The sequence below is a fragment of the Lepisma saccharinum genome, chromosome 2 (assembly GCF_977018435.1).
Source record: "Lepisma saccharinum chromosome 2, izLepSacc3.1, whole genome shotgun sequence".
Taxonomy (NCBI): Eukaryota; Metazoa; Arthropoda; class Insecta; order Zygentoma; family Lepismatidae; genus Lepisma; species Lepisma saccharinum.
The window spans coordinates 186,599,211-186,617,545 of record NC_139230.1 but is presented as its reverse complement, the minus strand read 5'-3'; the positions used below and the strand labels follow the sequence as shown (position 1 = coordinate 186,617,545).

The window sequence follows — 18,335 nt, the reverse complement described above, 5'->3', positions numbered from 1 at the left end:
GACACCTGTTTCGAAAATGACTCCAAACAAAAAAAATTGGCAATATATAATATCACGAGAATTTCCCCTCACCTCAGCAACTACACACAGCAGATTGGTTCAATGGAAAAGATAAAAATAGAATTTTCAAGTTCATTCTATCGCTGAACAGGCTTTAGAAGGAATTCTAAGCAAATGCAATTTTGGAGTATCATAGCAATTTTTTGAAAGGAGAGAAGAATTCGAAAAAGGAGACCCTGGTATTTCATTAACTAAACAAATAAATAATACATCTCAAAATTAATTAATGGAAAACTGTTTCTGTTATTAGATCCAAACCAATATTTTTCCATAGTAAACGAAATATTACCTCACATAGTGAAAATGCTTGAAATGCAAACAAACTTACGAATAAAATATATCAAAGTTGGTGATCGGCCAGTGACCCTACTTATTACAAACTGGAAGCAGTGGGACAAAATATCTTTTATATATTCTTTGCTGATTCAATTCACATTAGTGAAACAATATTTAACCAATGGTAACAATACATCAACATTTGATAACCCTACAGTAGTTGATCTTCCTCTGAAAAAGACCGAGTGTCACAACTTTCCTCCTCTGAAATAAACATCATTCTGAATGGCAGATTGAGTGTTTTGCAGAGCTGCCAACATAATTTCCAGAGATGCTGCACTTCAACTAAATTTCATGCTACATTTTTTTTAACAGGATTGTATAACATTCTACTATGTGAATTTGGATTCTTATTACAAAATTAAGGATACTTTATGACTCTCCTTCAAACTTTTAATCAATACTGTATATGTGAATGAATAAAAAAACTTTTGGCTACATATGCAGCCACTGGTCAAATGTTGAAGAGGGGGAAGGGAATTTTTCTACACAAGTAATATGTACAGGCACATATTTTTGGTAAATAAAAGAGCAAAATTTCGGTACAAAAATAGTCAATTTCGGGTTCAAAAGCGTTCAAAATTTCGGTGTTATAGTGGTGAATAATGACATCAAAAGTGGTATAACAAATGCCATTTTGGTTTTAAAGTTGTGAATATAATCCTAAATTTGATTTAAAAATGCACTTATTACACAAAATAAACTTATCCCTTCTAATAGCGCAATTATGTAGTTACCAGAGTATTAAGTTTATTCCTATGTAAAGGGGTCCATTTTTGCTTCTCAAATATATACAGCAGAATTAATCAATTTTCCGTGAGTTGCATAACTCACAGGATACTTCAGACTTCAGAAAGTGTCGCGTCTGTATATAAACGGTAAATTTCATGTTAAAGAGTATATTTTGCATTTTGCCGTTCATTTCGCATTATTTTGTAACAAAACAGGGTAGAAAAATGCACCTCACACCTTTCAGAAACATGAAAAATTAACATTACAGCATGTTATTTCATATTTCATGTTTTCGTCAAAAACTAAATTCCATACCTCAAGTAATATGTTATGGTGCATTGATAGTTATTTTGACATCAATGCCTACAATAATTTTTGATATATGATTTGTGTCTCATACAAGCAAGAATAGCCATGTAATATCGGATAATGAAAGACACATTCTGTTATTCAGTGCTGTAGCTTTCCCAGCAAAGGCACTCTGCAGTGAAACAAATTCCACTTTAAACTGAATATCCAGTTCTGATACGCCAATCAGAGAACAAACATAGGCTTAAGGGTTTATTTTTTTCAAACAGAAGGCAGCACAAGTTTAGTCCTGAGTATTTTATTCCAAAACAAATATACAAAAACACCTTCAAACAAGAAAATTCTCATTCAACATGTGAGCAACATACTTTAATATTTTTTAAAATATAAACTTAGTAATTTAACAATGTCTGACACTGTAAAAATGAAGAAATTAAGTCATCCCTTTAACAATGGAATACCTGTAAGGCAGAATTATAGCTCACTAAAATTTTTTTAGGATAAATTTATATTCTAACGCCATGTGATAAAATACAATAATGGTTCATTAGAAAATAGTGTATAACATAGTGTACCATTTTCTGCAGAACTGACTAAAATGTTTTAAAAACTATTCAGGTACAAATAGATAAAAATGCATGTAGCTTGCATACATTTCTAGGAACTAACAGTAAGCACCTTTGGTTCTGAACCACATTGTAGGAAAATCTCACTCAAGATAAATTTAGTTTTCATGCCTTTTATATTATTTTAAGTAGTTCCATTTTTACAATAATATAGTAATGATGAAGAAAGAAACAGGAAGATAGCATCAAATACAAACACAGCATACTTTTAATCCTAAAATATTTTAAATCTACTCAGGTAAAATAAATCAAATGCATGTAACATGCACACATTCAAGAAATTTCAGTCAAGTAACAGTATGGAATTTTGGTTCTAAATAATGTCAATTTAGAAAAATCTCTTAAAACTAAGTACTCATACCTATTATATTAGTTTACGTGTTTCCACTCTGAAGAATTTAACAATAAAATCAGAACAAAAAGGAAAAGGAACATAACATTCCAACTTAACATGAATGAGCAATGGTGCACATCAAATTTTATGAAATACAAATACAACACACTTTTGGTCCAACACCAATTTACAAAAACACTTTCATCAAGCACCCCACTTCTTATTCATCATATGAGCACAAACATTAATATTTTTAAGTAATTTAATAATGTCTGACATTGCTAATATGAAGAAGTGAAGTCATCCCTTTGACAATGGTATGTCTCTAAGGCAGTTATAGCTCACTAAATTTTTTTTAGGATAAATTTCTATCCTAAAATATATGACAAAATACAATACTGGTTCATTAGAAAATAGTGTATCATTTTCTGAATAATCCACTAAAACATTTAAAACACTACTCAGGTACAATTAAATGCATGTAGCTTGCATACATTTCTAGGAACTGTAGCTAAATAACAGTTTGCACCTTTGGTTCTAAATCACATTAGCAGAAATCACAACATGCTACAAATATCTCACTAGATAAATTTAGCCTTCATACCTTTGATACTAAATAGTTTGTCTTTTAACAATAAGATAAACAAGGAACATAAAGAAAAGGAACAAAACATAAATAAAGAATGAGTGAGCAAAGGGTGCACACCAAATCGTATCAGATATGAACACAGCACATTTATAATCCTGAAAATTTTAAAATTTCTCAGATATAATAAATAACTCAAATGCATTTAACATACACAAATTTCAAGGAATCTGAGTTAAGTAACAGTATGCACCTTTGGTTCAAAACAACAACAATTTAGAAAATATCTAACTAGATAAACACACTCCTCATATCTCTTGCATTATTTTAGGATCTCTTTCTAGGCTTCCTCCTAGCAGCAAGACATGGGTCTGTATAAGCCAACGGTGGACACTGAAAGAGAAATAACGAATTATTAGAATTGATATGGTCTCAATAGCCTGCCTTAAGGAACACTATGGAATTGAAATTCGATGGCATGTCTTCATTTTACTTATACAGGGTGTCATTAAAATGGTGATCATGCACCACAAAAATGTATAGTGGGATCTGAAAGAAATGGTGGAAATTGTGGTATACGGGAATGAAAGGATACTTGTTTTCCCACTATTTCTTATATCATTGGGTAACTGGATGAGTTCCTTGCAAACTCTGGCATGAGGCATTTCTCAACAGGAAGCAACGTCACAGATGGGATCAAATGTTATGTTGGGTTAAAAGCATACAGGAGACAAACCTATTTTGAACATTTGTAGTGCCAAAATGGCAAAAATGGTACACTCCCATTCAGATAAAGTGGCATTCTTTAACTGTTCAACCTTATAAAGTGTGCCACTTTATGTGAACAGGAGTTAACCAAGACCTGTTGTTTGATTAAACCCTTCATCATCTGCATCCTCATAGTAGCACTAATGTCCCACATGCGGCACTCAGTGCCACCCTATCGAAACCAACTTTATTTACATCAATTATTGATGCATATCGATGTTGAATTACACTAGCACTTACTGAAAATCAGGCGAAATATATAAGAATGAAAGCTTATACATTTTGGACATTTTTATTAGCTATTAAAGGAAATAAACTAAAAAATGAGAGAATTTATTATTATTTTTTTTATCATCAATTTATTATTCTAAAAATAATTAAAACTTTGCCACATAATGAAGGAACTAAAAAATGAACTCACTATTCACAAAATTTTCAACATATTTTTCAAAAGTTTTTAACGTATTTTTCAAAATGAATTGAAATTGTACAACTTATATGGGCTTAGGAAGGAAATATTTGTTTCAAATTTCTGAGTCAAAATTTACTGACTCTCAGAAAAAGCAATCAAATGTGTAAAACACAACTCTAAGAAACTTACAAAATATTTTTAAAATGTTCAAATCTCTAGCCTTTACAAGATATACGTAATAAAAGACACACTGACTGAAATAAAAGGAACCGAATGCTGTCACTTTTCAATTTCCTTATTTTGACAAATCTAACATTTCGTATTGGTACTGCAATGGTTTCTGCATACAAATAATTTGCATTCTGAACAACACACTGTCATTTTATTCTTCATATTTCGACCAAATTCATAGCTGGCGTGTTATGATATAAGGTAGGAAATGTTCCCGCGTGAGGTACTGAGAGCCACCTAAGGGGGACAGGTCACTTCATAGGCATGTAAGCAATTGAAAGGACACCAGAACAAAGGTGCTAATGCCTCTATGTTTTCATGGGAATAATGTAGATACGTTACCTAGCACTTTCCCGACCATTATTGCGCAGGTACGAAAAGTAATTCAAAATTTTAAAAAAGGCAGCACTCAGTGCTGCTGCGTGTGTTACAGAGGGTTAATGTCCTCCATAACTTTCTGCAGTCTCGATTTCACTCCCATTTTAAGTTGATGAAATAATGATGGGACAAACAATGATACATCCATGACCAACCAGGGTTCGAAACTGGGGCTGCTGGATTCATAGCATGTTATCTTGACCATTCAGCAAATGACCCCCATCCCCTAGATTTCAAATGTTACATTCATAAGTAAGACTAGGAAGTTATGACTACAAGATTATTTTATTTTAAGGGGAGCTATTAGTTTTATTTTAAAAAATACATATACAGTTACTTTAGATATTAAAATGTAAGCTTGAAATTTTCATAAATGAGAAGTGTGTCACGGTACTCATGAAAGGACTTGAATAATTCAACACAACTGGATGTCTGATAATTTAAACTAATGAAGTTAATACGGTAGTATAAACAGGACCCAACTATATCTGGCAATGAAAGATCTCGGAATTCCAATAGGATTAATAAGAATGGTAAGGATAACTATGGAGGGCTCTAATAGTAAGATAAGAGTAGGAGGACAACTCTCAGAACCGGTTGAAATAGAAAATGGACTAAGACAAGGCGATGTGCTGTCCTGTTTGTTGTTTAACATTGCCTTAGAGAAGGTTATACGGGAAGCTCGGGTGCAAATTAGGGGTACCATATATTATAAGTCAATCCAGATACTTGCATATGCAGATGATGTGGACATAGTAGGAAGATCTCTACATGCAGTGGAAGAAGCATTTCTGGCCATAGAAAGGGAAGGAAAAAAGATGGGATTGGTGGTGAATGAAGGGAAGACTAAGTACATGGCAGCAGGCAAAGCACACAGATATAATCCATCACCGACCATAACAATGGCTAATTATACCTTTGATAGAGTGGATGCCTTTATCTACCTGGGTTCTGTTGTGACATATGAAAATGATTCACAGGAGGAAGTAAAGGCACGACTTATAGCAGCGAATAGGGCCTATTATGGACTACAGAGACACTTTAAGAGCACCATATTGTCCAGAACAACTAAGTTAATACTTTACAAGACACTGATAAGACCTGTATTGACTTATGCTGCGGAAACTTGGACCAGTACAAGGAAAGATGAAGAGTTGGTAGAGACCTTTGAAAGAAAGATATTATGAAGAATATTGGGACCAGTATGTGAGAATGGAAAATGGAGAAAGCGATTTAATAAGGAGCTCTACGACTTATATCAAGAACCAACAGTTATTGGTGTAATAAAGACAGCTAGATTAAGATGGGCAGGTCATGTGATGCGCATGAGTGATAGTGACCCTGCAAAGAGAGTGATGTTGGATAGCCCAGGTGGACAAAGGAAACGAGGAAGGCCTAAATTAAGATGGGTGGATGGAGTGGATGAGGATGTTCGGAGGCTCCAGTATAGAAATTGGAAAGCTGTGGCGAAAGGTAGAGATAGATGGAGACAAATCACAGAGGAGGCCAAGGTTCATCAGTGGACTGTAGCGCCATAAGAAGAAGAAGAAGAAGAAGTTAATAAAAAAAACTAAATTATTATTGTATATTTTAGATTTTAACTTTATGTTTACATGCAATCCAACTTGTGTGATTTATTTATTTCTTTCTCTCTCTCACTAGAGCTTAAGAAATATGTTGATTTTCAGCAGCACAATTTTTTTGAAAAGTAAATATGACTAAAATGTAGTTGAGAAGATTTAAAACTTATTAAAATGCAAAAAGAACTGCAAAGATTTGAAATTGAAATATTACCCAGTAATCAAAAGGAGGACATAATATTTCATAATAATAATTATATTATTAATACTACTTCTTAATCATTTTTATATCAATAACATGATGTGTCTACAAAAATTTCCACTTCCCACAATGAAGAACTATTTTTGCCCCCCAACCCTCTTAAAAAATTGCTGCACCATCTGAATTGCCTCTTCAACCATCAATCTTCAGGCTGTGGAAGACAACAATGCCATATGCATTCTAATATACTGCAAGTCAGAGGCAGAAGAAACTGGAGGACTGCTCACTCTGCTTGAACAATCATAGTTTACATTTTAACTCAACACGACATAACCTACATTTCTAGAAATGTTTCCATGCAACTGTTATCAAAAATCCTGCTTCCTAACCCTGGCTATGCTATGGCGTGGTACTGGATGCAAGCCTATTTATCCCATTCAACTTGCAGCCTTGCAATAGTTCAGAACATATTTGCACAGATTCTGCCAATTGAAAATTGTTAAGAATAGTTATATAAAATGTATCAGAGTTTTGCTTTAAATTATGGATAAGATAATCAGACTATTAAAATGACAGTCATCACAAACTTCACATTTGACACAAAATTTTGGTGCATAATTCATGAAAATAGTGATCAGATTTTAATCACAACTGCCACTGTACAAATATGTTGGTCAGTTTGTAACATACTTTACCAGGTCTCCAGAACAGACTGTCTGAGGTCAGTAATGACATATGCAGAGATCTGAGTTTCTAATACTTATACCATTAATTTCAGTCAGTATCAAAACATCTGTGCTAGTGTTGACTTGTCTCTACAATCTTCATTTAGATTCATTGTTAAAATGTTTTGTTTCCAAACATTGTCATACTCAAATATGTTCACATTAATTTCTCATAGTGTGATAGTCTGTGAAGGGACTTAATTTTTTGGTTCAATCTTATTGTGTCTGTGTGGCTTCTAAGAAGAGAAATAAAACTTCTTATGTTCAGTTTGGCATATTAATCATTATGCATATGCAGTATCAGGTTTGATAAATGGCTTCAAATTTTTAACAGGTTATGGGCCCAGCCCAGGTGTTCAAAAACTGTGCTGCAATGTACTTTGGAGTTGCTTCATCACAGTGGAAAATTTTGTGATATATTTATGACTGATCACATGATATGATAAAGCATGTAGTGCTTGTGAAGTTTTGAATCAAAATTTGTGCTATGTAATATTTCTTGTACATAAAGTACAATGAACAAATTCATACACTAAGAAAAATGACGACTCAAATCGTGATTAATAGTGGTGGACAGCCGAACATCGAAAAACTGGAAGGTGTTAAGAATTACGCCACGTGGAAGTTCTTAATGAAATTAACTCTGATCGATTGTGGTTTATGGGACTGCTTCGAAAGTACTACTCCAGTGGATCCAGTTCGAGACCAGAAAGCGTATGCCAAGATTTGTTTGTACGTAGATTCTTCTTGCTACCCACTTATTAGAAATGCACAAAGTGCAAAGGCAGCATGGGATAATCTGAAGGCAGCTTACGAAAACCAAGGTACACGTAGGTGCTTAGAAATTAAAATAAGACTGGCAAGAGTGCGTTATGAAGATTTTCCTTCAATAGACTTGTACCTGGGTGAAATCATCTCATTGCAACAAGAGTTAGCAGAAGTGGTGATGAAGAAATCACCAAAATTATGTTGATTGTATTGCCTGAACAGTTTAATCCTTTGGTAATGGGTATTGAAGGAACCCAGACGAAACTTAGAAGTGAGTTTGTGAAGTCACGGCTCATGCAGGGTGATTTTCAACAAAGTGAAAGTGTTTCCAAGGATTCTGCATATTTAGCTTCAGATAAGAAGAAGGGTCCATTTGCGCCTATTTGCCATCATTGCAAGAAGGAAGGCCACATAATGCCAAGATGTCTTCAACTACAGAAGTCTAAGAAGCAGATGAAGAAACCTACAGTTACGAAGCAAGGACCAAGTTCATCGCAACACAATAGTTCATTGTTGTTGACTACCCACAGTGCTTATGCCAGTAAAATGTTTAATGATGATGACTGGTTACTAGATTCGGGGTGTAATTCACATGTGAGTAAACGTAATGATTGGTTTGTTAATTATTCAAATTTTAAATCATCTGAAATTACCATTGCAAATAATCAAAAGTTGATAAGTAATGGAATTGGTGATGTGAAAGTAAATCTCAAAAATAATGTGCAGAAGTTAAAATCTGAAGTGATGTATGTTCCAGATAGTACAGCTACTTTGTTGTCTGTTAACCAAGTTACTGGAAAAGGTTATGTTATGCTCTTTGATAATAAACGGTGTAGTGGTTACAATGTATGATTTGGTAGATCGTAAATCATACAGTGGTTTAGTTGTAAAATTTGGAGGTTCAATTGTAAATTGGGAATCAAGGAAACAACGAACCGTTGCTTACTCAAGTACCGAAGCAGAGTATTATAATTTGGGTGATGAGACTAAAGAGGCACAATTCATGAAAAATTTGATATTAGAGATAATTGATATTAAGGTCCCAATTACAATTTTTAATGATAATTTAAGTGCTCATAAAATTGTTGAAAATTCTCAGCACCATAGGCGTACAAAACACATTGATGTACGACATCATAATATTAGGGATGCTGTTCAACAAGGAGATTTTAATTTGGTTTATCAACCAACAAATGATATGATTGCAGATTTATTAACAAAACCTGTATCTAAAATTGTGCATGACAATTATGTATCACAGTTAGGTTTAAAATAATTATGGTCATATGTATGTATGCATATTTGAGTAAGGGGAAGTGTAAAAATATATTGTTTCCAGACATTGACATACTCATATATGTTCATGTTAATTTTTATTAGTGTGAGATAGTCTGTGAAGAGACTTAATTTTTTTGTTCAATCTTATTGCGTTTGTGTGGCTTCTAAGAAGAGAAATAAAACTTCTTATGTTCAGTTCGGCATATTAATCATTATGCATATGCAGTATCAGGTGTGATTAATGGCTTCAAATTTTTAACATTCATCAATTAAATTAAATTCAGTATCGAACACTAATAACGTTTCCTTCATATTTCATGTAATATTCCAGGTCGCTGCACTCAAAATGTTAGAATTTTTCCCAGGATTTTACGTTTTCTCAGATTTTAAGTTTAATTTAGCCCCTCACGCAAACCAAGAACAATGGTTGATTCATTAATTAAAGTTGTAATATAGCTACCTTGGGATGCATTTTTTTATACATACCCCATTGTTCGTCCTTTCCTGACATGCCTTGAGCATGATCTCCGACAGAGCTTCTAATCTGTCTTCAGATCTTGGGTGGGTGGAGAGCCATTCAATTGGGGCATTTACGTAATTATCAGCCTTTATCATGCCGTGTACTTTCTTCCATAACACCTGGGCTTGATGAACATCAAAACAGGCCTAGAAATGAGAAAAAAAATATTTCACTCTCCCACACAAAAAAGTGCCTTTAAAAAAGAGAGAGACATGCATACATTTGACTAAAACAGTTACTAATGAACAATGAAACTGGAATAAACCTAAGAACACACATTCTAAGATTACTTTTATCCTTAGTTAACAGGATTTTTGTCTAAGTGTGTTTTCTTATGGTATCCTGGTTTCGATACCATGTGGAGGGACATAGTGGTTCGGACCCCACTTTAAACTGTAGGTCCAGTCTCGATTAGCCTTTCTGTGCATAAAGTGGACTTAAAACAACAATTCAATCAATTGAATTCAACCTTATTGTGTATTACTAAAAACGCCCACGTATATTACTAAAAACTCCCACATCAAATAAAAACAATATGATCAAAAGAAAAGAAAATTCATAATTTTGTTTGTATCTTATAATCATTTTTAATACTGAAGTTGATTGAATCTAAACTATGTCCTGGATTGTGCACATCTGAGTAAACCACACTTGTTCCAACTTGTCGCCCTTCCATGCTCGACAATTCCTGTGCCAATCAGAAACAAGAAAAATGTCATCTGCTGGGCAGAGAGGAGCAAATGGAAAGCACAGAAGAAGCACTTATGCACATGATGTTGCCAATTCCTCATTTTTTAAATGTTGTTCAAGAAGGTTATGTTGTACAATTATCATGGTAGAAGTTCGTGTGCTGTACATGCATTTGTGTATTCCTGTGTAGCTTATGTTCAGTCTGCATTTACCTAAAAGTGGGGGGTTGACAGTAACAGCGATATCACGTGGTTTTTGCTAGAAAGGTCAATGTTCGTCAAGCGCGGGAACAGTGACAGCTTATGAAAAATGCAGTTAGGCATATGATTCTGTATAATGACTGGTACTGATAATCTTACTGAATTTACTATATTTTGATTTCAACACTTGAATATTACCAAAAAAATAAATTATTCTGAATCGATTATATAAGTATTTTGGAACATAAATATGAAACCTAACTGTGTTAGATTATTTTGCATATATGAAACAGCATGCATATTTATGATATTCTAGATTTGGTATTTAAACAGATTGATTTTTGCAACCAAAGTTTACAAAAAATTAATTCATATTTTTCATCTCTCACCTATAATCCAGAAAGTGCTAGAAAAAGAGAAGAAAAATAAGAGTTTTCATATTTTACAAATAAAATAGTGTTATTATATTAACATCAATATTATGTCATTATTTATATCATTGTTGATGCTTGATTGGTAAATTTGAAAATACAAAATTGCATAGTTCCAACACAGGTCAAAAAATTATTCATTTTCAAAATTTTGCATACAGCAACACAAAGCACATGTTCTTTTCTAGCATGGCTAGTCTAAGACCATGATAAAATTCAAGTACAGTTCCTGATTTTATCACCCTTGGTCAGGTTATTTTTTAAATACTCATGGGTACAAGCAAATGTTAGCTCCATTTCAATCTTACTTAACAACTGGAATTCACGGAATTCCTGGTGATTAGCTACCCTGCTTTCATGAGCCTCAATCTGATGTATTTTATGAGAAAGGGATGATAAAAAATTCTTCGTTTTTAGAAAAGTGTACTGTTTTATCTGGTATTGGTATTTATTTCATAAAAAGCATAGTATGTAAGGGATAAATTAATGCATTTCTTTAAGTTCAAGTATATGACTTAAGTTTTCAGTAATTTTTCTTTTGTATGCTTATCAGTGTTTATTCTTCATTTTATGAAGACAGATATCAGTTTCAAATTTTCAGTCAGGTGTCTTTCATACATTTTCCCTTTTAAACAGCCTTGCAAGAAAAAGTCTACAAATTTTGCTAAATATGCCAAGTATACATCACCTGTACAATAACAACCCAGACTTTACGTATTATACAAACTTAAATTTCATGGTTAAAACCAAAATGTTACAAAAGTTTTCTAACTTTACATTTTCTACATTATTGAGCTTCCACAGTGAAAATCTCACAAATTTCTTTGTAATATGTTTAATAAATGTATTATCTGGAAAAATGATAAAAGGGAGTTATTGCAAAATTTATCTTCAAATGAAGCATCACTGTCAGAATAATCAATCTCTCCCACTACGAAGATTGGAATTGCCAGTAAAAGTTAAATTTATAATCAGCTGGTATATACAGTGGAATTCTGATTTCACATTCCTGAATATTACATTTTCCCACATTATACGAGTACATTCAATCTTGATCGTCCCAACATAGCAAAGTGTTACACAATTTTCTTTGATTTTACATTTTCCCACATTTTAAGTTATTTCAGCTTGGTCCCTTGAAAAACGTAAAATCGAGGTCCCACAGTACTAAGTATTCAAATTGATACCAAATTCTCTAATACTAAATTGTCAACGTCCAGCTCTATTTTCATATCATGCACATATTTAATACCAAATATTTACCCTTGCAGCAAGTTTTAGTCCGATTTCGTCTGCTTCCATTTCCATTTCTCTACTTTTAGGTAGTACAAAGAGAACAGATGCCACGTAAGAAGACATAATGTGGAAAAACAGAGCAGCAACATCAGGTAAAATTGCCCACAGCAATACTGCAGGGATAAGCAAGAAGAGCTCAGCAATATTGGAATCACTCAACTGCTCAGCCTACAAGAAAAAATATACATACTCTCATACATGATTTATGAATTTCACATCTGTTCATCTGATTTATTCAGTGAGAATAACAATAATGGATCTCAGATATTACAATTACTGTGTAACAGGAATGTATTTCTCTAAAATGTATAGGAGGAAGGGGTGGCACATGGTGGAGAAAGTGGCCACCCTAACTTTGAAAAATAATTTCTTCAAATAGTTAATGTTATAAATAGGTCAGAAATTTCACAGTAGTCGAAAAGAAAATGTAGGGAGAATGTACAAATAAAATTCTAGTTAGTGTTTGTCTCATGTCATCAAGTGTAATATTAAATCAAACTTGAATAATATTATTTTGGTGGCCTTCTTACCCAACTTTACCATAATCGATGTAAATATTTTTTTCAATTAACACACGGCACCATATTGAATATAGGTCTGTACTAGGGATGTGCCGAAGCCGATTGCAGATGTATGAAAATCGGCCAAAATTGACACATCGGCATCGGTATCGGAATCGGCAAAAATCCGATATTTAAACCGGTACAGATTATACTAGAGTTTTTACCTTCTAATAAGTTTTATATTCTAGTTTTGTAAGATTTATTGTAAATTTGGTTATGATTCTTCATTATTGTAGAGTTTTTGTAATAAAATTATTGCAAACTCATTCAGAGGATCAACCTAACTATAAATCGGAAATAAAACAGTAACCATGTTCTGCTGTTGTATTGGAAATTCAAAAGTGAGTATTCAAACCTGAAGCAAGTCCTGAGAAAATACTTGGGCATACCTGCTGCATCAGTATTCAGTGATTGAGTGTTCAGTGTTGCTGAACAGATTTGAGATAAGAGAAGAAGTAGGTTACTTCCTGAAGTGCTTCCAAATCTCGTGTTTCTGAAGTTGAATCTGGCAGAACAGGAATTCATTTTGCATTTCAAAGAACTGCTTGTGTACTAATGTTTAATCTCTTGAGAATCCATGCTCTTCTTAAAGGCTCACATAACATTTTGTAGATGCAAATGTACATTCGCATCTCTTGAGAATATATATGTATATACATATGATATGCAATAGAAATGTACATAGCAAATTTATTTTTGTCATGCTGAAAATAACATCCCATTTCTGTTTAATAATCTTATGTATCGGAATCGGTTAAATATTGGCATCGGTATCGGTTCCAAAAATTATCGGTGAGTACATCGGTAAATTTTCAGCTTCGTCACATCCCTAGTCTGTACTATAAGTACTTATTAGGTTATCACAAATCACCACAGCACTCTCATCACATTTGTCATTCTAAGTCAAACTTGGGGTTAGAATACAGCTAACTACCAATGATCATTTCAAATTATAATGAAACAGGAGTCAAATTCACACACATGCAGGCATATAAGGAAAAATGATGAGGATATTGATAATACCACAGATTCAGTGGTAATTAGATTTTACATTTTACTGCTTTACACATACAAACTTCATGGTTGCAATAGAAAAAAATGTTATAAAATTTTCCCCCATTCTTCATTTTTGTGTCTTGGTCCCCATAGTTCTACCAAGATGAGAAAGACCCTGGGAAACATACAAACTAAAGGTGACAGTCATTTGTTTTATCCTCATGCTTGCCCTCCTCCACTCATGCTCACATGTTCTGTGTTGCTACATTCATTGTGACCTCAAATGTGTCAAGGACTGGGATATCATTCAGTGTCTTGCATGCAAGTTGTTTTCGTATTTCAATATAAAATTTACTTCAATTTTCTGCAACTTTTGACTAATTACAATGATGAAGATGAGTGACGATTATGGAAAAGGAAATTTAGCTATGAATAATGGCTATATTAGAGGCTGTATATGTGGCACAGGTTCCAGTCAACTGAAGGTTCATTTCAGTGGCCACTGCCACCATCCTCATTTGAACACATTGTTGATTGGCATTCTTTGGCAGATGACATAGGCGCAGGTAGGCAGATGACAACAGTGCAGCAAGTTCCAATGATGATAGTGGCAGTGGCCACTGACATTAATAACAAGAAAGCATAGTTTTGTGTAAAAGTGAGTAACTTTCTCTGCATACATTTGCCTGTTTTTAGTTTTAATTTTCTTGCCCTGAAGAAGACTCTTGGTGCTTTGGGTAAAAATGAAAATTTTTATCAAAATTTATATTAACTGCACACACACCCACATATAATTTATAAAAAAGGGATGGAACCAGAAGAGTGGAAAAACAAAAATGGAAAGAAACAGCAAATATCACTCAATATATAAACCACAATTTCCTTGTGGTTCAAAGAAGAAAATTATATAACATGTTATAATGTTCAAACGTTTTGTGACAGAAAGGAAAAATGAAAACTATACACATACATACCTGGGATGTTTTACAGCACATGTACTGCTCAGCAAAGATGAGAAAGTCTCTCTGGTGCTGCTGTCCTGTGAGCAACTTGTTTGTTTGAGGGTGGGGTCGGGTGGGAGATGAGGGGTAGCAAGGACTGCTCGATTTCTGACACCCTTTCAATGTTGCCAAACTTACATGAACAAAAGATCATTGAGTTTGAGTGCATCTGTTGTTAGTACCGAAATGAAGGGCAAAATCATACATAGTGAGAGAAGAGAGGTGATTTCGAATGTTGTTAAATTTTTTGACAACGAAGCGAGAGAAGGATGTTACTTGTTTCCGGTCAATCAAGCTACAAAGCATGCGGCGGCTGCAGTTCGAATGTCGGACACTTTCATAAAGAAAATTAGAAAGGAAGGAAATTCCGGGGGGAAATTTACGACACCAGGTGAGCACAGGTCTGCCGAAAAGTGTAGAATTGTTGTAGACGACTTTGACAAGTGTTTGATTCGAAGAACTATTGGTAAGTTTTATACGATTGAACATGAAGTGCCAACAGTAAAAAAAGTGCTTTCGAAATTAAAGAAAGAAATTAATTTTTGGGGTAGTCGTGAAACCCTTCGCAACATTATTTGCAATGATTTAGGATTTTGTTTCCGAAAGTGCAAAAACATGAGAAGTGCTTTGGTGGAAAGGAGTGGCATCGTGTCCAATCGAACAAGTTTTCTGAGGGCATTGTGGCGAAATGAGAAGAGTTACGTCAAAAGGCCAGTTATATACTTAGATGAAACATGGATCCATGAGAACTACATGGTGAAAAAGTGTTGGCAGGGTGAAGGCAGTGTACATGGTTCTTCATCAAATACCAGTGCTGGAAGAAGGGTGATCATCCTTCACACTGGGAGTGAAAACGGTTTCGTACCAAACTGTCTACTTATGTTCAAAGCTAAACAGAAAACCGGAGATTATCATGGGAAAATGAATGCTGAAAATTTTGAACGATGGTTTGAAAGTCAATTGTTACCGAATATTGCCTCCAACAGCATTAGGTAGCACTAAAGCTGCAATGCAGGACTGGTTGAAAGACAATTCAATTGAATTTTCAGATAACCTTCGAAAGGTTGAATTATATCAGCTAATCAAAACCAACAAAATGCCCCCACAATATCGGGTAGACACTCTTGCAGCAGAAAACAGCCACCCCGTACTTCGTCTTCCACCTTATCATTGCGATCTAAACCCTATTGAGTATGTTTGGGGTATTATAAAGGGTCGTATTGCATCACAAAATGTGGATCGTAATTTGGGCAGAGTAGTGGAAGTTGCAAGAGAAGAATTTCAGAACTTTCCCAAAGAAGAATGGATAAGGTCTTGCAAAAAAGTAAAGGGGAAACAAGAGGAATATTGGGTCCAGGATGGAATTATTGAAGTAGAAGTTGACAAGTTGGTAATGGAAGACTGCTCGGAGGATGAAAGTCACATGAGCAGTGAGGATTCAGATTCAGGCGAGAGTGGAAGTGCCACTGAGGTTGACAAATGGTGCAATAATGACAGTCAGGTGAATGTTAGTGATGAGTCAGATTTGGGTTGCACTCCACTGTAAATGGTAAGGTTATAAAAAAAATCATTCTTTAATAATTCTTGAAGCTTTCCTGGGGGTGAATATTAAAGAGGCTTTCTCGGGCAATCAGCCAGGTGATTTCCGGATAGGCTTCCGAGCTTTCAAGCTAACGTCACTCTCATCTTAAGGGATTCACTTCAATCCCTGAAGATGAGAGTGACGTTAGCTCTCAAAAGCCTATCCGGAAATCACCTGGCAGATTGCTCGAGAAAACCTCTTCAGATCATTCTTTCTTTTTAAAATGTAAGCTGTGTGTATATTTGATGAGTTATTTATTTACATAAATATTGTTTATGCGAACCTTGCCCCAAAATTTATCTTAAGTTAGCGCATCTGGCCTGATCCCCCAATCACCGCCACTGTCTCTAAGGATATAATTATAATTAATAATTAACTTGAAGATAAAATGTTTGTTAGATGGTAATATTTAATATCACATAGTAAGAATCAAAACCATGACAATAGATTTTATTATTATTAATTATTTAAATCTGGAATCGTCACGAATGCTATCCATTCTTCTTCAATCACTGACTGCTCCACCCTGAACATTGTGTTTTGTGGCAGGTCCGCCAGAATTCCATCTGTCAGAGAACAGCTGTGAGGCAACGTGGCAACAGCATGCCATTTGAGAGCAGAGGAAAATAAGAATTTCCCCCATATTCTCGTCTGCTACCGTTCACCAGGACAGAAACAAATGGGGGTGGATTTTAGTTCACATGTTTTATAAGGGTTTTCTCTTCTTTGCTGAGCAGTACTTTTTTCTGAATTAAGCACTTGCAATTATCAATACAGTTACCTCCTGCATCACTAAATGTCAGCACATTCAACAAGAGAATATCCTAAAACTACTCCAAGAAAATTAAATACAATATTTTTTAACTTACGGCATGAGACAATACGACATGTGCCAGCTCATGACCCAAAATAAATCCCAATTGGTCATCATTATCAATAAGTTTGAAAAGGCCTGTGAATATGAACAGACTTCCATCCTTCAAAAAACAAACAGAAATGTGACATTAATGAAATGTTCATTGAATTATCAAAATTGCACACTTTATTCAACACTAGGCACATATAAACATATTGATTCATTAAAATACCCACAAAATGTCAGTATCACAAATAAAGAGGAAAATCAGAGCAGCTTGTTGCATATTTTTCATTTGATACAGATATAAATAATTGATACATAAACAGATAATTCCTCTCAAGAAAATGACTACATATTGTGTTACCTGGTTATTAGATACACAGGTTCAGGTTCACAGTAATTTTAGGGCCATGTATGATATACTATGGTAAATTCCACAATATCATGTCATTAGCTGCAGCAGTAATGTCGTTGCCTTGTAATCAAGGGGTCCCAAGTTTGATACCCAGTGGAGGCACAAGTGGTTCGGTTCCCACTTTAAACCATAGGTCCAGTCCAGATTAGCCTTCCTGCACATAAAGTGGACTTAAAACCAAACTCAAGAAACCTCAAAATATCATTAGCTGAACTTATTTGAGAAAAGGAATTCAATTAGTGCAGATTTTAGCTTAACAATACAAGGAAATTTTCAGAACAGCTGTCACAGCATAAGGTGGCTGATCTCTTTGCAGTATTATTTGATGAAACAAGGATTTGCGAGTTTCTGTAAGCAGTAGTATAGTATTACCAACAGGCATATGGAGCACTGCATTTTCCTGGAAATCCCAACAGAGGAGTGCATTGGAAGTGAGAATTGGAAAGGGGATAAAATC

General features: G+C 34.3%; 1 protein-coding gene across 2 annotated transcripts in view; it reads right to left on the bottom strand.

Annotated features, from left to right (window-relative positions):
• Nucleotides 1–1,771: 1,771 nt before the first annotated feature.
• The window catches only part of LOC145984234 (metalloendopeptidase OMA1, mitochondrial-like), a 42,665-nt gene continuing 26,101 nt past the window's right edge, over nt 1,772–18,335 (bottom strand). Inside the window, exons 5-9 of one of the 2 annotated variants that reach the window (XR_014441291.1) lie at nt 17,474–17,581; nt 12,430–12,630; nt 11,125–11,141; nt 9,812–9,991; nt 1,772–3,376 (exon numbers count right to left, since the gene is read on the bottom strand). Coding sequence is in view for 1 of the 2 variants with exons in the window: in XM_083117809.1 (XP_082973935.1) it covers nt 3,311–3,376; nt 9,812–9,991; nt 12,430–12,630; nt 17,474–17,581 (555 nt within the window). In the remaining variant the exon portion in view is untranslated. The remainder of the gene's footprint in view (nt 3,377–9,811; nt 9,992–11,124; nt 11,142–12,429; nt 12,631–17,473; nt 17,582–18,335) is intronic. The other variant, XM_083117809.1, reaches the window with a different exon arrangement.